Source organism: Cebidichthys violaceus, unplaced genomic scaffold (genome assembly GCF_023349555.1).
Source record: "Cebidichthys violaceus isolate CVI_PGR_0920_01 unplaced genomic scaffold, fCebVio1.0.p SCAF_3, whole genome shotgun sequence".
Taxonomy (NCBI): Eukaryota; Metazoa; Chordata; class Actinopteri; order Perciformes; family Stichaeidae; genus Cebidichthys; species Cebidichthys violaceus.
The window spans coordinates 21,569,497-21,597,333 of NW_027176483.1; the positions used below are offsets into that span (position 1 = coordinate 21,569,497).

The 27,837-nt window shown below is 43.8% G+C and overlaps 1 protein-coding gene across 9 annotated transcripts; it reads left to right on the plus strand.

Annotated features, from left to right (window-relative positions):
• The first annotated feature begins 147 nt into the window (after nucleotides 1-147).
• vps9d1 (VPS9 domain containing 1) lies at nucleotides 148-27,837 on the plus strand. Of its 9 annotated transcripts, none has more exons than XR_011103844.1 (18): nucleotides 148-282; nucleotides 1,314-1,386; nucleotides 6,845-7,027; nucleotides 7,196-7,361; nucleotides 7,878-7,992; nucleotides 10,313-10,375; nucleotides 10,763-10,815; nucleotides 11,663-11,750; nucleotides 12,044-12,129; nucleotides 13,512-13,660; nucleotides 15,356-15,718; nucleotides 15,870-15,999; nucleotides 17,294-17,499; nucleotides 19,852-19,936; nucleotides 22,782-22,874; nucleotides 23,147-23,251; nucleotides 25,264-25,439; nucleotides 26,036-27,837. XR_011103844.1 is itself a non-coding variant. In XM_068722690.1 (18 exons), exons 1-17 carry the CDS (start codon nucleotides 184-186, stop codon nucleotides 25,373-25,375), a joined length of 2,169 nt encoding a protein of 722 aa, XP_068578791.1. In that variant the 5' UTR covers nucleotides 148-183; the 3' UTR covers nucleotides 25,376-25,379; nucleotides 26,036-27,837. The 9 variants fall into 9 exon arrangements, 8 of the variants coding, with proteins under 8 accessions (XP_068578791.1, XP_068578792.1, XP_068578794.1 ...); XM_068722690.1 differs by having other exon boundaries at nucleotides 25,264-25,379; XM_068722691.1 differs by having other exon boundaries at nucleotides 7,881-7,992; nucleotides 25,264-25,379.

Consider the following 27,837-nt stretch of genomic DNA (forward strand, 5'->3'; position numbering starts at 1 on the left):
CATATATTTTCAGTCATTTCGAATATTTAGCAAAAATCTTTCACCACCATATTTATTTGTTTATTTATTTCTATAATGTGGTATATGTGGTGTTTACTTTTTAATTTGGTTTTTTATTCATTCATTAATATGAATTAGAGCCTTCCCGGTGCCGTACAGTAGGTGGCAGTATACACCTTTAAGATGTGTTTACAACCTGCCGTGACGAAACACGAAGAAGAAGAAGAAGAAGAAGCAGAAGGAGCAGAAGAGGGTGCAGCGTCATCATGGCCACAGCTGACGGTGGGGCGAAGCCTCTTCAAAATGCTATGAAAATGGCTAAAGTAGCAATACAGCTGGACGGAGAGAACAAACACAAGGTAGAGAGCGACCCGTGCTGCGACACGGCGTGACAGCGACGATGACGTGACGGTTTAACCCGACAGGAAGCGAGTCTGTAGGGATGTAAACAGACGGAAGGGGGCGGGAACCGCTAGTGGGTTAGCTAGCTAACCTGTCATTTAACGCTGTGTGGCGTTCTCATGTTGAATGGAACACTTAACGTTATATTATGTATTGTATACATTTTACTTGTCATTAAATCCACTTCTAACTTCTACCTTTATTTTCTACTGACTACTTTTGTATCACTTCATATCATTTTCGAAGAAAGAAGTAGTTAGCATGTTATTCCAAAGGCACGAGCGCTTTGTTACTTTTAGTTTACTTTAGAATGCTGATAAAACTTAGCAGTAAACATCGTCATTAACTTTCATAATAGGTTACATGTCGTCAGATAGCTCGACGCAATAAGCTGTCTCAAACATTACAACTCGACTAGTCAAACTTGACGAGTCAAGTTTAGTCTAGTCAAACTTAGTCTAGTCAAACTTGACTCGTCAAATTTAACAACAATGGCTAATTGTATGTGTAACGGTGACTTGCTGCTATTACCATGACTCACCTCGGGGTCAAACGCAAACTGTTGATGTAGTTCATGTTGCACGTAGAGCCTAGTTACTATGGTGTATACAGTGCAGGTAAGTTATCTTGATATAGAATAAATACAGTAAAACAATGTCCCTTCATCCATCATAATCCCTGGAGTCTATCCCGGTATGAGAGGCAGTGTACAGCTGGACATGTCACCAGTTCATCATCAAACTTAAAACACTGACTTAGTCTAAAATATGTTACGAGACTGCACCACACTATTGTAAGGTGAAAGTGTTGTTACTTCTTCCATGTCTCATTATTGGCAGTAGCTATTATTAATATTATATTTACTGTATACTACAAAAGTAATGATAACATACTGCATGGTCTTTCTGCAGGAAGCTTACTGTGAATACCTTCGGACGATAAACTACATATCACATGCACTACTGGAGGAAGCTGGTTCACAAGGTAAGATCTGAGCAGCGACATAGAAGACTAGTAGAAAACTACTATAGAATACTGTATATAATATTATATATATATATAATATAATATCACACACACACACACACACACACACAGTCAAAAGTTTACATACACTTGTAAAGAACATAATGTCATGGCTCTCTTGAGTTTCCCAGTTATTTCTACAACTCAGATTTTTCTCTGATAGACTGATTGGAACAGATACTTCTTTGTCACAAAAAACATTCATGAAGTTTGGTTCTTTCATGACTTTATTATGGGTTAACAGAAAAAGTGACAAAATCTGCTGGGTCAAAAATATACATACAGCAGTGCTAATATTTGGTTACATGTCCCTTGGCCATTTTCACTTCAATTAGGCGCTTTTGGTAGCCATCCACAAGCTTCTGGCAAGCTTCTTGTTGAATCTTTGACCACTCCTCTTGACAGAATTGGTGCAGTTCAGTTAAATTTGATGGCTTTCTGACATGGACTTGTTTCTTCAGCATTGTCCACATGTTCTCAATGGGATTTAAGTCAGGACTTTGGGAAGGCCATTCTAAAACCCTAATTCTAGCCTGATTTAGCCATTCCATTACCACTTTTGATGTGTGTTTGGGGTCATTGTCCTGTTGGAACACCCAACTGCGCCCAAGACCCAACCTTCGGGCTGATGATTTTAGGTTATCTTGAAGAATTTGAAGGTAATCCTCCTTCTTCATTATCCCATTTACTCTCTGTAAAGCACCAGTTCCATTGGCAGCAAAACAGCCCCACAGCATAATACTACCACCACCGTGCTTGACGGTAGGCATGGTGTTCTTGGGGTTAAAGGCCTCACCTTTTCTCCTCCAAACATATTGCTGGGCATTGTGGCCAAACAGCTCGATTTTTGTTTCGTCTGACCACAGAACTTTCCTCCAGAAGGTCTTATCTTTGTCCACGTGATCAGCAGCAAACTTCAGTCGAGCCTTAAGGTGCCGCTTTTGGAGCAAGGGCTTCCTTCTTGCACGGCAGCCTCTCGGTCCATGGAGATGCAAAACACGCTTGACTGTGGACACTGACACCTGTGTTCCAGCAGCTTCTAATTCTTGGCAGATCTGCTTTTTGGTGGTTCTCGGTTGACTCTTCACCCTCCTGACCAATTTTCTCTCAGCAGCAGGCGATAGCTTGCGTTTTCTTCCTGATCGTGGCAGTGACAAAACAGTGCCATGCACTTTATACTTACAAACAATTGTTTGCACTGTTGCTCTTGGGACCTGCAGCTGCTTTGAAATGGCTCCAAGTGACTTTCCTGACTTGTTCAAGTCAATGATTTGCTTTTTCAGATCCATGCTGAGCTCCTTTGACTTTCCCATTGTAGCGTTTGTGGGCGTTTGTATCCAATGAGCCCTATTTAAATGGCCTCAGAGAAGTCACCAGCTGTAGTCACTCATAATCACTCACAAGAAGTTAAGAGGCCATGCTATGAAGCTCATTTCATTGACACAACTTTCTAAGTCACCAAAATTGCTAATTCATGTTGCTGTATGTATATTTTTGACCCAGCAGATTTGGTCACTTTTTCTGTTAACCCATAATAAAGTCATGAAAGAACCAAACTTCATGAATGTTTTTTGTGACAAAGAAGTATCTGTTCCAATCACTCTATCAGAGAAAAATCAGAGTTGTAGAAATAACTGGAAACTCAAGAGAGCCATGACATTATGTTCTTTACAAGTGTATGTAAACTTTTGACCACAACAGTATATATATATATATATATATATATATATATATATATATATATGTATATTATATATTATATTATTGAGGTGCTTTATGATGATTATGTCACCTCATGGTTGGTTTGTCTTTGGTGTGTTTACTCAATTTTGCTTACTGTACAGATGTTTTATAATATTAATCATGATTTTATTACAATTTTAATTCCATATTTGTTTAAAAAAACTATTCCATCTGCCCAACATAGTCCTCAACAGCTCCTGTGCTTGCACATGTCTGTCTGTGTCTGTTTTTACTTAGGGTCAGGGTCAAATTGCCTTTGTGGATTAATAAAGTTGAATTGAATTGAATTGTCCACTGGGCCTTAAAAAAATGCATCATGTCAGATTGATCAAAAAAACGTTCACTTTTGAGGGCCTTCATCCAGATGTACAACAGTTGAACCTTCCTTACTGCTTCTACTTCTCCGGTAAGGACTGTTGCATCAGCAGAGATCTTTATATTCTATTGATTTTTTCAACGTGATTCTACTAGCATGGGCACATGTTCTAAATATGTTGCAGTTGTGGCTAACTGTAGCAGTAGCAGTAGACCGGGATCAATAGTTCTCAGCCCTCTACTGACTTCTAGTGGGAACCAATAGGAACTGCAGCATTATAACAGTGTGTTAGAGGGACAGTGTGTGTTTAAACAGGGTGTTTCCTTTGGATTATTACAGAAAATAAGCTCTGGGGCTCTGATGTTTTCAGCGTGAATACAATCAACAGAAGTACAAAGCTAACGTTAGGCTATAAAGGAACTGCAACACGGTCACATGACCTCACGTCACCACTGAGCTGAAGGAGGACGAGTGTTCTGCTGAGGACGTTTAGTCCTCTCATTTCAGCGTCTGTATAATAAATGACTAAACTGTTAAAAAGCAAAATATAACCGAACGTCAACATCCGACATCCACCGTTACGTCATCGTTAGGTAGTTTGGTGAAGGTGGAGTCGGATTCTCTGAGCTCCGCGTTTATCATTTGCTAAATCTTTATGAATTCTCTTTCTGACCGCATGACGTCTTCCATTGAGGTCAAGGAAAAGTGGTTAGTAATAGATAGGAGGTCATTTTTTGACTTCTCGAACGGTCACCTTTAGGGACCAGTCGTGATTTTGGAACTGTTGATTGGGCCCTGCCTGAAGATCTCAGGCAGAGGTCAGGCTCATAGGGAATCAGCAGAGCGCAGATGTAGGAAGGAGCAGTCAAATCTTAAAATCAATTCTAAGGGTAGCAAGGATTGGTGTGGTGTGGTCACTTCTCTGTGTATGTGTTGAAAGCCTGACAGCAGCGTTCCGTATTAATTGCAGTCTTTGAATGTTTCGCCTGCTGATACCAGGAAAGAGTGTCTGGAGGAGATAAGAGCATGAATGACTCTCTCCAGGTCTGCAGGTGAAAGGAAAGACCTGATTTTGCTTCGCTGTCTCAGTTGAGTAAAGCAAGACTGACCACCTTTTGGTCACCTGTGTGACGCACAGGTGACCAAAGTCAGTTCGGAATCAAAAACGACACCCAACTTCCAGGAAGTTTTTTGACATCCAATTTCTTATGTCAGCAAGACAAAATGGTGGTGCCGGGCTTAATCGGGATGTACAACTGGGTATCGTCCGCGTAGCAATGAAACGCCGCATTATGTTCACGTATGATGTTTCCCAGAGGTGACATGCATACATGGTAAACAGGAGGGGACCCAATATAGACCCCTGGGGTACCCCACAGAAGAGAGGAGCAGATTGAGGAGCGTTACAGGAAAAGGCGACTCAGTAAGTGACTCAGTAAGACACCAGAGGGGCATTTAATTTGACATATTGTATACCGTAGAACAAAGGGTTCAAATCTCTTCAGCTTGTGTTAAACACAGACCTTATTTTAGACATCTAACCACAAACACATTAAAAGAACAACGGGGGAACAGGAAGGGCAGAAATGCTGACTCATTTCTGGGTTTCAGGACTCATTCCAGAAGTATGTTCACTTTAAACATCATTCTGCTGAATTATCTTTGTCAAAACTGCCCTCCCAGCTGAAACTCAATAATTGCAATCATTTTGATTACTAGGTCGTTATATAAAGTGTGTGTGTGTGTGTGTGTGTGTGTGTGTGTGTGTGTGTGTGTGTGTGTAGTATGTGCACATAATACATATTCATACTTACACAAGTACTCACAGTCAGAGATCTATTGATTCAACTTCATGATTTGGACTGTGGAGGCTGTCATGTGTGGTGCCGTTGAACCGTCCCGGGTCATTTAACCTGCCCTCATTCATATGAATGGGGTGGCTGAAGGAAGAGGAACACCTGTCAGTAAAGCAATTCAACGGCACCGCAAACTTTATTCTCCAACATGGATCTTTTTTTTTTTAAAATGTTGTATTGCAAGACAACAGACAATACATAAACATAACGACAAGAACCGAGTTTTTGTTTGTAGTGTTCTGATGTTGTGATTGGCCGTGGTCGGCTATTGTTGTTCTTAGGTCCCAGACGGCGTGAGACGTTATGTCGCTGCCGGTCTCTGCGGGTAGTCAGACGTGAATTCTTTGATTGATTTTTGGGGTCTTCTGTGATTTGTCTCTCACACTGTGTGCTTTGTTGTCGGCGGTAACGGAGGCGAGCTGGGTGGTTATGGTGTCGACAGACTGTTGTAGAGACTCTTTGTCCTGAGTGTCTCTTTGGTCCTGACTGAACTCCAGGCTGTGGTTCAGAGCCTGGAATGAGCGAGAGTCTGGAGTCAAATCAACAATTCTCTTCATAGCTTCAACCATAACTGAACTTCAGAACTTTCAGTAAAGTAGGATTTGATATTAGACTGTAATCGTTTTAGCTAGGTGTAGCCCAGTGTATGGCATATATATATATATATATATATATATATATATATATATATCTCATGTATATATATATATATATATATATATATATATATATATATATCTCATGTATATATAGAAAGCCTGTGAGCTTTTGAACTGGTGGCAGTCAATGGTGACCCTCATCTACCTGCATGCACGTCTTTTATTGTTTATCTGTGTGACTGATTCATATATTTCTCATACTCTGCATGCTTTATGTTTTGTTCCTCTGACGTGGATGTTTTTTAGTTTCTAACAATGCAGCATAATCTTGTCTTTAATCCATGTTTCTATTTAACGTAGTGATCCCTCATCTGGTTGTCTTTGTGTGTGTGTTGACTTTGAGAGCTTCTGTGTTGCATGTCTTGCTAGGACAATGTTTAAGAGTCTCCTGAATGATGATACTACGTACTGTATATTAATATTCTCACTTTTTCATTGTTTGTGCATGCAGCGTCAATATTGTATAACCTTTTAAATGTAATCTCATGTTTTTAGGTTTATTTTGTAACATTTGTCTCTTGGGACTACAGATGAAAACTTACCTCTTGACTAACTCTGGCACATTTACAGAAATGTTTTTATTAATGTGTACTGTCCCTTATCAAATAAACCAATAAATAAAACAATGGACGGGTGGATGGGACCAGTTCAGACGGGATCATGCCGACACAGTTAATGTTGGAGCCAGAAGTGAACTAATCAGCTTGAATACAGTAGATTGTCATCTCGGAAAGTGAATCCTATCTCAGATGCCATGTGACGACCTATTTATACAGCAGACCTGCCTCAGATCAATCATGCAGGAGTGACCGTCTCTGTCCTCTCTGTCTTGTCTGTCCCAGCCTCGGAGGACGGGGACGCGGTGGAGGTGGAGCGGATGCTGAGGCTGGCCGAGCAGTGTCTGGAGCGATCCAAGTCATTCGTGGGGAAGAGAGCCGACGTCTCCGCTCCCTTCTCCCGTTCACCTGGCCAATCGGAGCCCCGACAGACCGCTCTCCTCCCAGCTGCCGTTGCAGCAAACGCCGGTGAATACATCCAATCAGAAGCATATCTTTTATTTACATACCGTTTAATCACTGCTAACTCGGAGCCTGACCCAGGGGTCACAAGTGATCCATTGTATTGCCTCATGATTTGGTTCTCTAAGCCAATCACCGTTTTTTTCTTCTTCTCTGTCTCTGTTTTCACCTCAGCTGACACAGCCCCTCCATCTGACGCTCCTGTTAAAGCGACAAGCAGCCCGCCAAAGACCGGTCACCGCAGGGTGCTGTCAGATGGCGGCGGGGAGCTCTCCCCCTTTCTGCCTCCTGAAGTCTTCCAGAGGCTGCAGACAGTGGAGTCACAGGACACGAGCAAAAAGTAGGACGGCAAATATTGCACCATTCATTGACAGAAGTCCTCTGAAAGTGAACAACACAGCAGGGATAAGATAGACTTCCAACAACCGATTAGCTTTAGCTTCCACTCACAGCACAATGTTCTGAACTGACCAACCAGGTCAAAACAGTTTAGAGCTGTGGTGGTTTCCAAGCTTTGAACAATGCATTTGCATTCAATTCTTTCTGTAAAGTTAATTGTAAAGGGACAAAAATGATCCTCAGAAATATCACATATAACTTACAGAATCTTGTCGTTGCCATATGCGAGTGTCATTGTTTTTTTGAGCTTTATTCTGAGAATGTCGGCCATGTTGATTTGAGATATCAGTGAAGTCGGCAGTGAATGCTGCTTCAAAAATAATTACACCATCATGAGATTGTTTTATTTGCCTTTGACACAAACCTTAAGTAACACTGCTTGTGTGTGTGTGTGTGTGTGTGTGTGTGTGTGTGTGTGTGTGTGTGTGTGTGTGTGCGTGTGCGTGTGTGTGCGCAGCAGGGAGCTCACGCCCATTGAAGAAGCATCACGATTGAACCAGAAGTTGAAAGCCAATTATGAAGCTCGTCTGGCGAGGCTCGCACCTGGTCAGGCCTACCAAAAGACGTCTTTGGTATGTGTGTGTGTGTGTGTGTGTGTGTGTGTGTGTGTGTGTGTGTGTGTGTGTGTGAGAGAGAGAGTAGGTACAGTACATCATGAAGGGCCGACGAGGTCCGTCCCACTTCAGAGGTTTCCTCAAGTACAGCCTTCTTTTACCCAAATTTGGAGGTCATAACCATACGTATCCCGTGTGGCTCTCAGTATTCCACAATCCATCACACCAGTGACGTGTTCAGGCAATCCTCCGTAAAGGCAGGAAACACCATGTGACTACGTGTGTGTGTGTACTAGACGTTCTGTCTTCAGGGGGTCATCAGTCACTGTTGCAACACTGTTGACGTTGCAGATAAAAGGATGTTATAAAACTGGTGCTTAAAGTGGATCATCGATATTTACCATTTTGTCACCTGCCTAAGGGCAACTGTTAGTTTTCTCTATTGATGGATCTCCACAACTATTGGATGGATTACATGGAGGATAAAACCTATTGACTGTACACACCTGACTTTTCCTCTGCTGCCACCAGCTGGGCAAAGCTTCCACTCATCCAGTAAAACATCGACCAGATGGATTGGCACCAAATGTCACACTGTCATTCAATGGTCCCCAGAGGGTGTATCCTAATATCTGTGGCGATCTCCTCAGCTTTCCTTTAGCGCCACCATACGGTTGACATTTGTAGTTTTGAGTGAAATAACTCAATAACTATGGATGGGAACACAAGAATACACCATTAAACAAGAAGGCGGGAGGTAAAGGCTTGGGGTTCCTCCATCTTTCCCCTCTCTTACATCCTAATAAGGGGTAAATGTATATTTTTAAATAATTTAAAATTAAAAAAACATTGCCCAAGCAATTGCTCTCTTAATAGTCATATTGGACACAGGTTTCTTGTCATTAGTGGCGTCTCAACACTTTTAAGCGGCATCGTGTGTGTGCTCTTATTTTGGATATCTTTGGATATCTACTTCCGGTCTGGTATCTTCGTTAGCGCGACGTGTTTAGTTGTTGACGATGAACGAACCCCCGAGTGAAGGGGGAGTGGGCTGAGACCCCTGTCGTCCTCGGGAGGTTATTTAAAGCCAGATAAACGTCGTCGCCCTAAAGCGCAACTGTTTCTTCCTTCGGTGAAAACTACCTCCAGTCAGAAAAAGATGGTAAGCGAGAGACGTTAGGTTTGTAACGGTAGACATTTTCTTAGCTAACGCTAATTGCCGCGGCTTAATTAAGCTAGCCAATTTAAGTCAAATGTCCATTCTGAGTTCTGCTTGAGGGTTTTAAATGATTGTGAACTTGTCATTCAGATACGGAACATGTTTTGGCGTCAAGTGGAGCTCCGTGCTTCCTGGAGAAAACTCAAAACGTTTGTAAAGGTAAAGTCTTAATGAGCTGAAGTTGGCTAGTAACGCCGAGCGGGGGGACGTCGCACCGAACTCTTCGGTGCACAACCTGGACGTTAACGTCGCGAGCCGCTGCAAGATTTATTGCACGTTTTCAAAAATTAAATTCACAGACATGAGCGGAGATTTTGCGTATTCAAGTGTTTGTTTGTTTGTTTGTTTGTGGCTCCACAGTCACCAGTGAGCAATGCTTGTTAAATGTTTGTGTGTCAGTTCAGTTGTACTGTGGGGCAGCGTTCATATATTCATGCGTGTGGTGGCCGGAAGTTTGGGAATGGTGCAATGGAACCCATTTTAACGACAGGTCGTCATTATTATATCTTAAAAATGACGAGTTAGCGTCTCAAAATATTCATAATCGGCTTTATTGGCCAAGTTTACGTTCTCTCTCTAATGACTTAGTGTCTCAAAACAATGACTTCAGTTATTAGCGCTTGAAAACAATAAGTTAGCCTCTCAAAATGCTGAAAAACGTTCTCAATAGTTTGACTTAGTATCTGATTATTTTGAGATTGGATTTAATACGTCATTGTTTTGCAATGCTAAATCAAAAATATTGAGAGTTTCTCAGTTTGAGATTTGTTTTCATCAGAGGAGATGCAGACACTGTAGCAGCTGTCACTATAGACTTGGTGCAGTCTTGCCGTAATGGTTGAAAGTATGATTTAGTCGTTTGGTGTGGTGTTGTCCCTCTCCTTGTTGCAGGGCAGGTTGTAACATGGTGGTTGTGTTTCAGTGATCTTAAGTTAAACCGTCATTTACTAACCCATTCACTGACATAATGGCAAATCATGACTCACTGTTTCCCCTGATCATGTTTAGAAATGGACCATTAGCTAAACAATTCATAGAATTATTAACACACATATTCTTCCTTGGGCTTATTTAATTGCATGTATGGGAAGTCATTTCCTTTCCTCTTCTCCAATGCAGACGCTGTCTCTGCAGCGGCAGATGATGGAGAACCTCATCATAGCCAAAGCCAGGCAGGATGCTGTATCCTTCTGTTCTCACCAAGTCGCTCACTGTCGCTCGGCAGGTGAAGGCTGGCTTTACTAATCTCTACGTTTATCTTTATTCATTTCACTTGATTTGTCCTAATTGATGACATTTTCCCAGCTCTCCAGTCCCTTTAAGTCAGAGGGGATAGCTTGGTGGAGGGACGGGTAGACAGAAAACATTAAACAGGTGTTTGCATTAAGAATTGTAGATGATAGTATTTGGCTGTTGAATATTGATATTTACAGAATGGAATCTTATAACTTTTTAAAGTTACAATGCTAGGATGCGTCTGGTTTAAACTCAGAGACGTGATCACTAATAGCTGATCTGTGTGAGGACTGCGATGCTTGGAGCTTTCCTTAATGGTTGCCGTGACATTAGCTCCAGCGGAAGATGGAGGAGAGAAGACTGAGGCTTCAGGAGGAGGCCAACAGGTATGCTGTGACTCAGACAAACACTGAACTAGACTCTTCTGTCTCTATCTTCTGCTTTCATTCTTTAAGCTCCTGGAAATAGATTCAGAAGGAGCTGACTTTGATGTGTGCTTAATTTACATGTATAATTCTACAAATATTGTAAACTATATATTCAGTCTATCACAGAATTATCCGATTTTCTTAAAACCCCGTCTCAAGTTTAAGATGTCAAGGGCCAAACGATAACAGAGGTGTAGCTTTCATCCAGTTACACTTGTGCCATAGAAAATACATTTTCTATCAAAACAGGCAGAAAGATTTTAAGAAATATCTAATTGTGATTATTTTGACTGATATCGGGATCATATTTGCAATGTTGGAGGGAATTGCATCTTGTGAAAAACGAACCTGCATGGGTTCTTGTTCATGGAGAAATGTGTAAGTCTAATATTAAGATGTGCAGTAACAGACAGGAATGATAAGTTGAAGATCATTTCACCAAATTAGTCGTCTTCTAGTTTTAAAGCCAGGATGTGCAACACATTGCAATTAAGTTGAAGCCATATTCTAGTTTATTTTATTTTCAAATTATGATGGGCGTTTCAACAATGCCTCAATGCAGTTGGATAGGAAGTAGAGACATGATGGTACTTTATATGGCGTTCAATTTGATCATCGACACGCTTGTGTTCAATAAATCTGCATGAATTTCTCTGTTTGTGTGTTTAGTTCAGTGGTTTGCAGATGACTATTGACAGATGACCATTAATATTCACCCACTCACGATGGCGATCGTTCGAGGTCGGCGAGTACAGTTTGCACAATGAACCGCATGTTGATCCTTTTCTGTGTTTTGTCGCTACAGGAGGTTTGCAGCATCGGGGGCGATGACCGCAGAGGAGCAAGAGCGGCGTGTTCTTTACACCAACGTACTGGAATATGAGCAAGACCATGTAGGTTCATCACCGTGCTCGTGTCCAGACTAATGGAAGATGTTATTACAAGTTACCAGAGTGCAAAAGGGAACGCCTTTTGAGTTGCTCTTAACTTGGTCTGACGAGAAAAGCTACAAGGCAAACGGCTGATGTGCGTCTTGTAAATCAATTTCTTGCCAAAATAAAGAAAATTGGCACGATCCATTTTATGTTGATCACTTGAATTAAAATGAATCGACTCATCAGTATTCATGAAATTATAGATGTAGTTGCCAACATGTCATTTATAGGTTTTTCTTTTTTCTCTTTAGGATTGGCCCAAACTGTGGAAAGCCAACATGAGAAAGAATCCTGACGATGACGCATTGGTCTCGGGTCTAGTCTCCTACCTGCTCAGGTGACTCACTGTAGTTTAACCCTCTGAACCACAAACCGTTTCAGGGTGTTGTTTGCTCCCGTCTGTGGCCTCGTTTTTCACTGCAATGTATTCGTCCTGTACCTCTATGGAAGGAGCATAATGATGACTAGAAGTAGAGAGAACTCAAAACGTGTCAGTTTGTTAAAAACAAGTGTGGGCGACTGTGGCTCAGTGGTAGAGCGGGGTCATCCTTCAATCAGAAGGTCAGCGGTTTGATCCCCGACTAGTCCACGTCGATGTGTCCTTGAGCAAGACGCTTAAACCCCAAATTGCTCCTGTAGCTGTGCCGACGGTGTGTGAATGTTTGAATGTTACAGTCCTGATGCATGGTCCTTGCCGCTGTCATCAGTGTATGAATGGGTGAATGATGACATGTAGTGTGAGAAAGCTTTGAGTACATAAAAGTACAGTCCATGAACCAATGTTGGGAACAGAAACTCCTCATGCTTTACGTATTGTAATATGATTACTCTCTCTGGTCCTCTCCTCTTTGATTTCAGTCAGAGTTTACTCAGTTGTTGTCACGTGACTGTTGCTCTCAGACAAATCCAATCATGGTTGGGACCGACCCCCCCACACACACACACACACACACACACACACAATCTAGTTACTGGATATGATTTATTTTGGGCAAAATATAAAATGAAACATGTACAATGAAGCGATTTTCATACGATAATCTTCAATTTGCTTGCTCCTCCAGACGGAGGAGTTTGTCACACATGATATGTTCTAGGTCCATTGGAACATTGTTTTTATTTTTAAGCTTTTGGCTGTGATCAGCGGTGTAGTTTTGGCGTTTTTTTGCTATCGTTTTAAAAGGAAACCTGCTTTTCTAACCTGCTGGTGGGTCTTGCTGTCCAGAGGGTGATGGTGCTTTAGACCACAGGATGTGTGGTTGTATTGTTGCTCGTTCCCGTCAATGGAGGTTCAAGTGTTTTTCTTCATACAAACGTTGCAGAATATCTTTCTCAACGTGGCAACTTCGTCGCTGAAAACGAATCTGTAATGTAAGAAGTGATTCAACTGGCTTGATCCCGCATCTCACTCCGTTACTCCCCGTCTTACTATCAATCAGGAGCAATACACACACACGTCACACTTACACATTTTATTACGCAATCGCTTCAACAGATTTGTTTTTTTGATGTGTTCAAAAGGTCGCCTCGGTCTTGCCTGGTTGTCGACACGCGTTGGTTCAGAAGTCTTTCTGTTTCCCTTTGGTTATCGTCACTGATTGCTGCAGTTAGTGTGACGCAAGGTTGTTACTCTGCACACTCAAATCAGATGATTATGTGACGCGTGTTGTTTGTTCGGCCACATCGAGGATGGACTAACATTTTGTCTTGTGTCCTCAGCCGGTCGGACCACCCAGTGGTGAAGCTGCTGAGGAAACGCCAGTACCGGGTCTACAACCGGCTCTATCCCATCGTCAGTAAAGGCCCCCCCCACAGTCCTGCCCTGCCCCTGAGGCATTCTTGCAGTACCCACAACCTGCTTCATCCAGGTAGGAGCCAGAGCCAGGAGTGTTGGTGAGCTGGGTTGATCCAGGAAAGACCCGGTTCACGTTCATCTGGTGGATTTTTTTCAGCTTCTGTCTGGTTTTGTTTTGTGGCCGCTAGTTTGGTCCTTGATTGAACATAAGGGAATTAAAAATGTGTCGGTAAAAGCCTGAAATGTAGATTTACTGCGGTGTCGTCGGGGTCCTATGCGTCCTAGAAAACAGTTGACAACTTCCCAGTCATTGAAAATAAAAGGAAAAGGAGAGAAAAGGCCAAACGTTCTGAAAAATGATTTCTCCTATTTTCTTTTAGCTGATAATAAACTACTTGTCTATATATCAGAGCCCCCCAAAACGGACCACATGGCCATTTAGCAGAGCCACGTTGTGTTCCGGATCATAGTGACGTTCAAGTGGTTCAATAGTTAACGGACCTGAGTGTTTTGGTTATGTTGAGAAAACGTTGAGAACAAGTCCCGTCACACGATGGCACGTTCAGGCTCTCTAGAAAAGAGTGGGAATCCTGAAAGTGCACTACTTTTGAGTAGAGTACTTGTGATCTATTTTCTGTTTTGGTGCCTCAAAGCATAGAGCCTCTTACACGGTATGTCATGGAACTCATCATACCTGTGATCTAATCCTTACAGTAGGCCTCCCCATTCCTAATCTCAACAAACCCTTCCAAACTCTCAAATCTTGCCTGGAATTTATGTTTGCCATATCACTCCTTCCCCTGCCTAGAAGTGCTCTGATGCAATTATTTATACTTCCCCGTTATACACCAGTGTAGCTCCGCCTTGCTTCTCTAGGCACAGAGCAAGTTGCTTAAAAAAAGCGTGCAGACAACTTTTAGGCCAAATCCCAGCCTCCACACTCGAGATCTCACGAACTTTGATGAGAGTTCTTGCAAAGTCCGTGAGGGTTTAGGGTTGATCCTCCGTCAAATCCTCAAGTGCATGAGGGATCTCTCGCAGACATTTTGAGCCCTTTAGGAACACTTTCTGTAAGCCCGCATTTTTGCGGGAGGGAATTACCCACAATTCATAGCGCTGTGACTTTAAACGCGGGAATACCAGATGAAGCCGGACAGCCGGATTTAAGATGGTCCATAAAAACGCATGAAATCACAGGACTACATGGCACACCTGGTTTATTCATCAAACTTTTAATTTTGTATTTGAACTGTTTTGACAAAAAGGGAATAGATTATTTGACAATTGCCTCTTGTTCTCGTGAGGCAAGAGCCTGGAAACGATTTAAAAAATACCCGGGTAACGTGATATGTCGCAGTGTTTCAAGCCCACACAGCCTCTCACTCTCAACCACTTACCAGATGACGGCAGTTTAGTCCCTGAGGGTTCAGGGTTGAAGGCCTTGAAGGGGGGACATCAGGATTGGGCCTTAAGCTCTCTTCAAAGAGCAAAACATCAGCCCTGGATCAACCATGGCACCGGTCCTCAAAGGCCAAGAGTGTAGAAGAGCTTATTAGCTTATTGTTAAGAGAGCACTTCCAAAAATTCACATAAACCCAAAGATGTGTTCAATTCAATAAATACAGTAGTGCTACTGGCCTTCCATGATCCCTCTGGGTTAACCCAGCCCCCTCTAACTTCCTGTTGAACCCACTTTCCCACACTCACTAAGGGGTGCTACATTAGCAATAACACATTTGCTTATGTGAAAATGTCATTGACCACACAGAGACCCAGAAGAGGTCGACCAGGGGCGGCAGCGTCGGCGGCCACAGCTTCATCACGGGCTTGTCGCCCTCCCCCTCGCGCTCTCACGACCTCCACGCCGACTACGGCGACGAGGAAGGCGAGGAGCCTCACGAGCAGGCGACCGTGGATCGGGAGAACTCGTTCGAGGACCTGGAGCAGTTCCTGACCCAGTTGGACTGGGCCCCGCTCCACGGCGGCACGGACGACCCCGTCTCGGATTCAGAGCTGACCTTCGACCCCTATATGCAACCGGAGCGGGAAGAGTGCAACGCGCAGGAGCTGGAGATGAGGGCGCTGACGGAACACCTGAAGGTTGTGGTCAAAGACATTCACATCGCAATCGGTGAGCGCGATGATGAAGGGTGGATCGTTGTGCGAAGAAAGTTTCTTACTGTGCTGAGCAGCAATTTCCTGTTGAAAATCTTTACGGCTGAATTCCACATTAACAGTGGATGTGAACATTGTTTGTTGATGCATGTTTCTTCATGTTTCAGATCAGCTTCTGTCACTGTGTTTGCTATCCTTTGAGTGTCTGAACACAGCCAGCTCTAAAGACCTGTGCCTCGCCAGCATAGAGGAAGCCTTCTTCACGCCGCTGTGGAGCGCCCTGGTGGCTCTTTTCAGGTACTGCAGCCTACAAACCTAAACACCTCTTTGTACTTTAAAGTGTCGTCTCAAACGTGGAATGTTTCTTACTGCTTTTGCAAATTGTCATCATCATCATCATCATCATCATCATCATCATCATCATCATCATCTTCAGTTAGATGAAGACCTCGGTTGGAGTATAGAAACACGTCACGCTCTGAAAACCACATGTCAAAGGATGACTTCTGCCTCCTCTGTCTACCAGAGGGGCGGCTGGTAACTAAAATGATGATGGGACAAGTTAGCAAGCTATTAGCGAGCTAATGTTAGCAATGGCTTAGCAAGCTACTGTAGTCAGCTAATGCTCTTCTAAACACAATACGGCACAGCCTATAACACAAGCACACTGCCTTAATCTTAATTTGCAGCACTTACACAAGCTCCATGTTTGTTTACCTACAAACATATTTCTGACCAACAAGATTTGTTTTTCTATTGCGATGTTTACTGATGATTTACTGCTGGTAGATGGGAAATGTATCTTTAAAATATATGGTGTGCTTAGTATTGAAATGAATTGTAAAATGAAGCTTTGTCATACTGCATCTAAAGAACATGTGAAGGTTTGGCGTGAATTGTTTCCTGTGTGTTCAGTGTGGGTCATGACCAGCGTGTGGCACTGCTGCTCCAGCTATGCCGGCCTCTTCCCAGCTGCTGGTGCTGGTTTCATTACACTCAAAAAGACTTTAAAAGTCAAGAGTACGACCGTCACCGACTTCTACTAAATGTACATTTTAACGGGACGTATTTCAATACCATCCACATGTGCGTCACGCTATTGTCTGTACTTGCTACTCGATGTGGACATGATTTATTTACTGTAATGCAATGGAGCAATTCATCATGATAATAGCAGACCTGCCAACCTGTAGGCATTTTGCGTTGCAGGTGTGCATTTTGACAATAAAGTAAGTCGTTAAAGGTACTCCAAAAAAAATAAAGCCAGTTGCTTTTCTTTCTTTCTTTTGTATAAAAATACAGCAGCGCTTATTGAGAGGCATAGGATAATATTGTCGTGTCACACGGTGTGGATCTAGAGTTTGCTGCAGGAAGCCTCTCAAAACAGTAATGCACTGTGAGCTCAGCAGGGATTCACCTGGTGGTCCTGCCAAAAAACTCTCTTCCAGGGTTGGCCGGTTGGAATACTTATTTTCACTCCTCCGTCAAAATCTGCGCTGTGCAAAAGGTCAGCGCAGAGTGGGAGGTTCACACTGTCCCCCACTCCCAGTTCCACCCGCCCTGAAATGTCTCCCTTGTCTGTCTTCCTCAGGAGGGTCCACAGGGAAAGGGAGCAGGCCTTTGAGGCGAGTATGAAGCTGTACCGGGACGCTTCGCCAGCGGACCTCGGGGTCCCCTTGAAACTGTTCCCCGGCGACCCCGGCGCCCTGCAGGGTTCCTACCCCTACGAGTCTGCCGTTCAGGAGCTCAAGCTTCTCATCAAAGACTGCTGTCCTCAGAGGAAGCTGGAATGTATTGGTGAGTCAGATTGTGTTTACTTCCTCAAGCCAAGGCTGACTTTCAGCACAGATGGCTTGATAGCATGACTTCAGTGTTGCTGCTGACCGTCATCCTATCCAGTCTGATTCTCAAGGTATCTGCAAAGTGAAGAAGCTTTGAATTTAGTTCCCTCAACAAAAGAAATAAGCTCTTAGAAGGTAATAAAATGTCTTGCATCTGTGTCACAAGTAAGCACACTGTTAGACGTTCTACAGCGATGAACTACACCGCGTTCCAAATTATTATGCAAATTATATTTTTCTCAGATTTTCCTAAATAGTCGATGCAAATGAAAGTCAGAATAATTTTCAAGTCATCAACCGTTAGAGTATAATTCAAATTTTATTGAACAAACCTCCCAATGAGAACAGTATTTTTTTCAAAAATAAAAAACTCAAGATGCACTGTTCCAAATTATTATGCACAACAGAGTTTAAAAACATTTTATAGATTCTAAAGAACTAAAAATGCTAATTTGTTGAATTTGCAGCATTAGGGGGTCATATTTACTGAAATCAAAAACATCTTAACAGGCCAAGTTACATGTGAACATAGGACCCCTTCTTTGAAATCACCTTCACAATTCTTGCATCCATTGAACTTGTGAGTTTTTGGAGAGTTTCTGCTTGAATTTCTTTGCAGGATGTCAGAATAGCCTCCCAGAGTTGCTGTTTTGATGTGAACTGCCTCCCACCCTCATAGATCTTCTGCTTGAGGACGCTCCAAAGGTTCTCAATAGGGTTGAGGTCAGGGGAAGATGGGGGCCACACCATGAGATTCTCTCCTTTATGCCCATAGCAGCCAATGATTCAGAGGTATTCTTTGCAGCATGAGATGGTGCATTGTCATGCATGAAGATGATTTTGCTACGGAAGGCACGGTTCTTCTTTTTGTACCATGGAAGAAAGTGTTCAGTCAGAAACTCTACATACTTTGCCGAGGTCGTTTTCACACCGTCAGGGACCCTAAAGGGCCCTACCAGCTCTCTCCCCATGATTCCGGCCCAAAGCATGACTCTGCCACCTCCTTGCTGACGTCGCAGCCTTGTCGGGACACGGTGGCCATCCACCAACCATCCACTACTCCATCCATCTGGACCATCCAGGGTTGCACGGCACTCATTAAACAAGACTGTTTGAAAATTAGTCTTCATGTATTTCTGAGCCCACTGCAACCGTTTCTGCTTGTGAGCATTGTTTAGGGGTGGCCGAATAATAGCTTTATGCACAACTGCAAACCTCTGGAGGATCCTACACCTTGAGGTTCGTGGGACTCCAGAGGCACCAGCGGCTTCAAATACCTGTTTGCTGCTTTGTAATGGCATTTTAGCAGCAGCTCTCCGAATCCGACGAATTTGTTTGGCAGAAACCTTCCTCATTGTGCCTTTATCTGCACAAACCCGTCTGTGCTCTGAATCAGCCCCAAATCTCTTCACAGTACGATGATCACACTTAAGTTTTCGTAAAATATCTAATGTTTTCATACCTTGGCCAAGGTATTGCACTATTTCACGCTTTTCGGCAGCAGAGAGATCCTTTTTCTTTCCCATATTGCTTGAAACCTGTGGCCTGCTTAATAATGTGGAACATCCTTCTTAAGCAGTTTTCCTTTGATTGGGCTCACCTGGCAAACTACTTATCACAGGTGTCTGAGATTGAGTTCAATGATCTAAAGAGCCCTGAGTCACAATATCATCCATGAGTTTAATTGAAAAACAAAAAATGTAATGTTTATGACACTTAAATCCAATTTGCATAATAATTTGGAACGCGGTGTAGAGTGGGATCGTTTGCTCAGTGGGTTGTGGTCACGCCTCTTTTTTGGAGTTTCAGTCTGCACCTGTTGCTCCTGCTAGCCACGGTAGCTAGGAAGGTCTTTGGGCTCATGCAGGAACAGATTGGTTCTTGGCCGAGTGATTTAGGAGAAGTTGCCGCATTCACCAACTTTCTCTTATGAGCACATTTTAGTGAGTGGTCCAGACCTGTCGTAGGAGTCCAAGCCTTTCACCAGTGCATTGTATGTATTATTACTTTAAAGCACTTTTGAGTTTGGGAAAACCTGTATTAATTACACTTTAAAATGATGACATCCGCAATCCAGCAATTTGCTTTATCGGCTGATTTCATTCTAAATATGTTCACTTAAATTGTCTATTGACTCTATTGTATAACACTAGAATATCAATATGGACATCTGTAATGATTGGAGCCCCCCCCCCCCCCCCCCCCCCACGTTGCCGTCATGGATCGCTTTGCAGCTTATGCATTTCTGCATATTGTAGACATTGTGTGAGTTTTACAGTTCTTGCTTTCTGCTGATGTTTCGTTACAGTTCGGACTTTGCGGCTGATCTGTGCCTGCGCTGAGGATTACAGGTGCCTTCATGAGGTGGACTCCGCCCCAAAAACAGCCGCCATGTGAGTAAATCATCAGCTAAGTGCAACTCTTTTTTTTGGGTTTCGGTGTTTGCCGTCACTGCAGCAAATATAAAATCACTCACTGGGGGATTTTTAATGGGAAATGAAAAAAACAGTAAAATAAGACTGATGACATTAAAAGTGATACAATGCAATACAACAGTTGGATAACTTTGTACAGAAGAGTGAAGGGCTGTCTGGGGTTGTGCTATCCTTTTAGTTGACTTCCTCCAAGTGCACCTCATTAAACTTCAAAATAAGAGCCCTTTCTCTGTTGACTCCGTGCTTATAGGGAGTTAAAGACCGTCCAGTGGAAGTACCCAAACATCACTGGAGGACTCTCTGCCTTGTTAGCTGCCCTGTCAGGTCTCATCAGTGCCCAGTTTAGCCCGGCACAGCGGGGGTTGTCCGAGCTCTATTGCCCCCCCATAGAGTGTCTCTGCCAGGCCTAAAAGTGGGTCGTCCTGTCTGGGTTTGGAACAGACCCAGGGCCCAACGAGGGGCTTGAATTCATGACGATGCGGTGTCAGAGTCACACAAAGGCTTAGTGGGTTGTAGCGCCCGTTGTGGAGAACATGCAGTGCGTTGTGGACTACATTTTTTAATTGGTTTGTGCAGACAAAGTGTCCTCTGCATCCACACTTAATTGCATTTCAATGGCGATCTTCTCGTTGTGGCTTGACATTATCCCGTGAACCACACCCATGAGAGCAGCGGTGCTGCCCTTCATCGATGCTGAGTTTGTTTCTCACCTGTGTGTTAGCAGACTGAAAATACTTCTGCATCAATGTTGAGACTTCTTTTGAACTCACTAGTAAACAAACTGAGAGCTCGTGTTTGTTCCAGTGGCGGTGGATCTCGGTTCTTGAATTGAAGCTCTTTCTGGGTGGTTTGGAGTGAAGGTCAGCCACGCTCGACGGTAAAGCTTTGTTTACACTCCAGTTCTGAGCACACACAGGCGTTCAGACTCTGCGCTGTGCGCTGCGTTATTCTCCGTGAACTGTGAAGAATCAAAAAGACAACATCGTAACCCAGAGATGTGACCGTAGGTGTAACCGGCTAAACGCCATAAACCACGTCCACAACGAGGAGGGATTGCAATGATCTGTAAACTCGCATCTCATATTCATGGACTACTGTATTGCCGTTGTACAAGCCCTGTAAAGAAAACGCGTTGAATATTCTGTAAACAATTTGATTTGACTGCAAAGTTTTGACTCGGATGTGGATTTTTAAGACCCGTTTCTTGAACCACTTTTAAAAGTTAGTGTTTTAATGGGGCTGAAGACTGTTGACGTTACAACTAGTGGGTTATGTCACCAACATAACCAAAGGGTTTTTATGTGTACATGTGCACATCAGTAATGCCTGTAAAAGTCCTCTGTGGGTTTCACTGCTCTCTATACAGACAGTATCAGGGGACAAATCCTGCTCCTCCAGAGTGTTATCTGATGTCTTTTCATACACACTTGTCCTCGTCCCCTTTCTCTCCCTCTTTTGTTGGATCCACTAATGCTCTTTTGGAGACCGTCTGAGGCCGCGTCTCCCGCTCCGTATCTGTCTCCTCGTATTGGAAGACGCGTGAAATGATCGGAGACGGCGTTGCAGACGAGTTGACCGGGCGCCGCTCTTCTCAAAGCTCGGAAAAGCAAAGTAAAGCAGACGTTTGTGAGCTTGAAGGGTTTTCGTACGTGTACTCTCTGTACACGGTAAACATGTAGTGCCACGAAATGAAAACTGAATCACGCTGTTTGTTTTGTTACCTGGAGACGTGAGTCAAACACGGACAAACCGCGCAAGGGACGTGAACAGACGGTTTATTTGTTCTTGTGCGTCATGCCTGACATCTCCATCATCTGAAAGGCTGCTTTTGATTCACATCGTTATAATCCTGATCAGGCTGCATGGATTTCACCAGAGGAACAGCTGTTTTACAAACTCTGGCACTACTAGCTCATCGTTCCTCAATGTCATAATCTAGCCAGTGGCCGCTTTCAGCTCCGATTCAATAAAACTTTTTTAAGGGGGTAAACTTAGACTTACTTACTTTCCTGCCTCTGATGTGCCAGAGAACGCTTTTCTTTCTGTCCTGATTGCGGCTCAGTCCAGACCAATATGTGACTGCTTTTTTTTTTAGTCCATCTCAATACATGTTGCCCTTCTGCGTGTCGCTTTGCCTCTCAGAACGTGTATTTTGATCGAGGCCCGACTCGATCAGATTTGCTGCGGTGTTCAGCAGGGATTAGTGAATCTTGTGTTTTCAATGCATATGTAGCTCTCCCCTTTCACTGTAGTTCATCATGTACAGTCTCTCTCACACACACACACACACACACACACACACACACACACACACACACACACTGATGCACTTTATTGTACTCGCTGCCCTCCTTCATTCATTTGCCGGCGTTTCCATTTTCGTCAGGTCATTGTCCCCGACCAACCGGGAGCTCATTTGTTCTCTCGTGTGCTTTTGTCCATATCCCTTTCTTTTCTCTCTGCCATTGTGCTGCTGAACTGGTCACCACTTTCCCCATTCTGTTAATTAAGAACACCCCCCTCTGCATTTCTGCTGCTTTTTGACATCCTCTACTAAATTGGATATGTGTTGCAAAACCATAATGGAGCCCAATCTTCTCACTGAGATCAGTATTTATACTTCACACTTGGAATGCAGTGACACCAGTTTTAAGCGAGGGGATCGATGTCTTGTGTTTACAGCGGTGAACTCACGCGGTTATAATACAGGGTTGCGATTGTGTGTGTGTGTGTGTGTGTGTGTGTGTGTGTGTGTGTGAGGTCCAGCTCTCTACGGTTACACAAGCCTGTCCACACCTTCCAGAGCCCTGCAGGAGGAGAGTATCCAGTTGCACGCGGCCGGGGTCAGTCGAGGCCTTCTCACGCAAACTAGAAAGCGAGCAGTTGGCCCCTGCGTGTGAGTCCTGATAAACAAACGGTCACTGTCTGCACACACAGAGAATGCTATCGGACTGTCATCATCTCCAAGGCAGCAATTTGTCCTCCCAACAGATCTCAGGGAGAGGGAAAAGAACACGCATCCCATTAAGAGCTACATCGTATTTAGTCTCCATGCGTTCCCCCGGGAAGCCCACGCCATCATACTCTGTAAATGTCACTCTCTTATTTACTTCTGTTTTTCCTGTTTGACTCGATCTCGCCGCCCGCTTCCTCCTTTTCGTCTGCCAGCGGCGCGGATGACCTGTTGCCCATCCTGTCCTTCGTGGCTCTGCGGTGCCAGTGTCCTCAGCTGGTGTCCGAATGCGCCGCTCTGGAGGAGTTCATTCACGAAGGGTGAGTCGTCATGACGGGACAAAGATGGTTGAATGACAAGCTCCTTGTATTTTATTTTATTTTATTTTATTTTGCACCAAATACACAAAAGTTTGTCAGAGTAGTTTTGTCATCATTTTGAGGGAATGTTTACCCTTTGCCCACGTCGAAGAAGAAGTTGACAGATGGCCGTGTACTTAGTGAACGTGCCTAAAGTTAGCCTGAGAGGAACCTGTCAGCTTGTCACGAGGGGTGACCCTGAATCGTTGACGATTTGGCCTGAGGAACCTGATAAGACCCCAATAGTTATGAAACAAAGGATCATTCCATTCTGGAAAGTAAAACAATGACATTTGGTACAGTCCTAGAAATTTGCATGTGGGTTAATTTGGTTAATCTGTCTGTCTGTCACGTTGTCCTGTCTGTCTGTGTCTGTCGCGTCGTCCTGTCTGTCTGTGTCTGTTGCGTCGTCCTGTCTGTCTGTCTGTCGTCCTGTATGTCTGTCGCGTCGTCCCGTCTGTCTGTCTGTCTGTCTGTCTGTCTGTCTGTCTGTCTGTTGTCCTGTCTGTCTGTCGCGTTGTCCCATCTGTGTCTGTCTGTCGCGTCGTCCTGTCTGTCTGTCGCGTCGTCCGGTCTGTCTGTCTGTCTGTCTGTCTGTCGCGTCGTCCTGTCTGTCTGTCGCGTCGTTCGGTCTGTCTGTCATGTGATGCTGTTGTCATATATTCTCCAATATAAAGATCCGGTATCGGTCGGCTCTAGTATTCACATACATGGTTCTGCCCTCAGACATCACAGGTGGATTGCTGTAGACGGATAACCCTCTTCCTCTCTCCTGAGGTCCACGTCTTAATGTAGTGTTATGTAGGCATAAACCTATGTAAGCGTGAACACGTGCTATCAAATACCAAGATAAGCTGGACGGCTGGGGAGGCCCGGTGGGCTTCGGTTGAGGGACTACATCGTGCCGAGTGTCGTTGCGTGTGAGCTCAGACCACGCCCATCGAGGTCTACTCAGGGCCGTAAAAACAGAAGGCTGTAAAAGCCATCTGGTCAGATCGGCAGAGGCCAAGGAATGTCAGGATATTTAAGATTTGGTTTTTCTCCTCTATAAAAATACAAATTAAGTCCCACTTGATGTTTCTGTTGGTCAATTGAAGGGAGGTGGAGGAACCCAAACCGGCCACAAGGCTATGAGAGGGTGGAGATGCTCTCGCTCTCCAAAGGCTGTGAATGAGAGGATAACGTCATGACGAGAGTTCAAGTCACCAAAGTATAGAAAAGTACTTTAAATAAGCAGAACGCAGCTCGATTCACTCAAACACTGTTCACGTTAGACACTCCACTAGAAACCTCATGTTGCTGCTAAAATATATTTATAATGCCTTTAGTCATACTTTTCATTTTGATGTCGTCTTTTCTTTGTTGAAATATGAAGAAATATGTTTTTGGTCATGTTTTTATGAAAGCTTGGTGGTTGCATTTTTGGCAAATCTAGTGGCATTTTTATACATTAAAATTTGAGGATCGTTCCAACACCACAGACGTTTAGTTTTCTTCGCGGCCGAGGTACAAGCGTCTCCTTATCTCCTTTCCTTCCTCGATCCCTCACTGTCCCCGTCCTCTCACTCCTCGTGTCCGTCCACGCAGGGAGTCGCTCTCATGTCTTGCTCTAGTTAGTCAGAGGTCAGCCAGAGTTAACTCGCTCTGAACAAACCTCCATAATCACTCGTTATCCACACTCACATCCACACACACATCCACGCACACATCCACGCACATCCACACCCTCCATAGACGAGTGCCGCCTCTAAAAGTGGAGTCTCTTTTTGAATGTTGAACGATGAGCAGAGATGCTCGGTCCTTTTAATAGAAATGGTCTTTTCGGTGCTTGGATGTTTGGAGTGTTTGTTCTGTTAACATGAAGTAGCTTGTTTGTGTCCCATGTTTGAATACATGGAACACTCACAACCACGTTTGTAACTTTTGACTTGCAGACGCCTCGTTATCGGCTGATAGTCTCTTCTCTTCTGCAGCTATTTGATAGGAGAGGAAGGCTACTGTCTGACCTCCCTGCAGAGTGCCCTGGCCTACATCGAGTCCCTGCACTCAGGAGGAGCTCACCACCCTGCAGACAACCCCTTCTGAAACGGTAAAGCAAAGCCCACGACCTGACGCTCTGTGTCCAGTTCGGTCAAAGTGGATGAAAATGGTAAATGGACTGTATCCGTATAGTTCTTTTCAAAGCGTTTTAACACCACATGACATCATTCACCCATTCACACACTGATGACAGGAGCTAACACGCAAGGTGACACCTAACGTTCACACACACTTCCGTCCGTCCTCTAAGGCGCGCACCATCGCTCAGGGATGCGCTGCCCTGCGACACTAAACACCACTGTCGTGTTTTCAGTCTTTACTGAAACAACATTTTTGGGCTGAAAAACACGCGTGAGTTGCCCTACTGATTAAGGTACCGCTTAACCCAAACCAGCTTATGTGTGCATTACCGCCACCAAGTGGACCGGAGTCGCTGCACACTCGTCACTCGGGAGCGGCTGCTAGAAGCCCAGTGGTGAAATTCACTTTATTTAGCCGTAAACATCAAACCGAAAGTTGTGTTTATAACATTTAACATTCAACATTTAGCGTAGCAGAATGCTCTGTTTTGGTCTTGGGTGTGTCCGGTTGTCAGAAAGGCAGCATCCAAATGTTGCGTTTGTCTGCTGGATGTGTCGTTCGATTGCATCATTCCTTCAACATGTTGCCGGTGCAGAGAATAACGTGTTCTGTTTGGTGTGGCAGGCTGCTGCGGTCCTATGAGATCCTCCAGACTTCCCGCTGCGCTGCAGAGACCACAGCTGGACCTGCAGCCCACTGCGAGTTGTGAAGACGCATGTTAACTTACACAAAGACACACTGCTCACTTATAAAGGACTGGTTTTGGCTCCAAGGACTAAACCCTTGCCTGCGAGTTGTTTCTACACAAATCAGGAACTGAGCTTTGCTCGGTCCTCTAAGGACGTCAGTAATCTGTAGCGCGTTGCTGATTGGACTACGCTGGATTGTTAAAGGGACTCCGAGGTGGAGAATGGTGTCGTTTTAGGGAACCGTTGGAAGTGAAGCCATGGACCTGCGTTATGGTTTACTAATGAGGGAATGGGTTTGTAAACCATAGTGCAGGTCTTGCTCTTTGCCGACCACGCGCGCTTCGGCTGATATTTGTCGTGCTCAGAGTCGTAGAGATAGTGTTTCATGTTGTTGTACTCCATGTGGCCGGTTCTCTTTTTCACAAAAACACCATTCAAACTTATGATTTAGACAGCGGTTGCTTTGCTTTCTTTATGCGCGTGTTTATTAAGAGTGAAAACAAAATGTGAATTTCTGCACTTTGGGTGTTGAAGCCCTCGGGTGAGGCGACACCGGAGGATGACGTTCAGTCTGCACACATCTGTCTGACACTGGAGGAGACGTCACTGTGTCTGCATGGAGCACCATGAGGGTTCACAGACAGGGACACGGTTAGGTAGTACTTTATGTAAGTAGTAACACTGTGTGTGTGTGTGTGTGTGTGTGTGTGTGTGTGTGTGTGTGTGTGTGTGTGTGTGTGTGTGTGTGTGTGTGTGTGTGTGTGTGTGTGTGTGTGTGTGTGTGTGTGTGTGTGTGTGTGTGTGGTAAGACAATTTGAAAGCCAGGCCACAGGGAAACGATCTTTTAATGCCGAGGTTCAAAGTGAACGTTTGGAGGACAGCTGAAGGTTAACCTCATCATCAGCTCATTTTATACTCTTCACTCGTATCCCAATGCTGCCATTTACACTTTACCCAAAGTCAAATCCATAGGATGGGAGCAAAATGGCAACCTGATGTCTTTGGAACTGGAGTATCCACTTGTAGATCTAGTTCTTCGCTGAGATTTGATCCGCTGGTTGTAAATGCTCGTGAACACCAGTTGAAAGGATTTGGTGTGTTGCATTTTTTATCTCTATTTTTTTTTTTTTTTTTTTTTTTTTTTTTTAGCCTGTTTCCTGCAGATCAACTTTACTTGAGTGACCAGTTATGAATGAATGACGGAGTCCTCCGGTAGATGATGGCCAGTGATTTCAGTTCTCCTTGGTGTGTAATAAATAGGCGGCTAAAATATGCAAAAAATATTGTTTGCTGTGTTTGAAAGACCTGGAGCAGACTTTCATCAAGTGTAAAATACTGAAAAACGACATTTTTATACGTTTATTATACATTTTATTAAGGTTTGTTTGTTTGCTTGTTTGAATTTAATATTTAATATTTTATTTTGATTTAGCATGGGTCCTAAAGATGTGAAAAGATTTACTTTTGCTACCTACTTGTTGTGACATTAACCCCAAAAACAGACGTGTGTCTATGTAATAAATATGAATGTAATTATATTGAGAATTATATTTTGCAAAGTAGATTAAACCACTACATTCATGTAAATTAGTTATTGTACATTTTGCATTGCTTTTGAAAACTCAATATGAATGTCGTCATTTCATTATTAAACTGTTTTACTGTGAAAGGGTGAGAACGATGAATGTGTTTGACAAACGGATCAATAAAGAGAACGGAAATATTGAACTCATTAAA

Bases quoted from the DNA above. Each gene is read 5' to 3' on its own strand.
- vps9d1 (XM_068722690.1), top strand. From the start codon at position 184: ATGTGTTTACAACCTGCCGTGACGAAACACGAAGAAGAAGAAGAAGAA. The intron at 13,661-15,355 runs GTAGGAGCCAGA...TTGACCACACAG, and splicing joins CCACAACCTGCTTCATCCAG to AGACCCAGAAGAGGTCGACC. The intron at 17,500-19,851 runs GTGAGTCAGATT...GTTTCGTTACAG, and splicing joins GAGGAAGCTGGAATGTATTG to TTCGGACTTTGCGGCTGATC.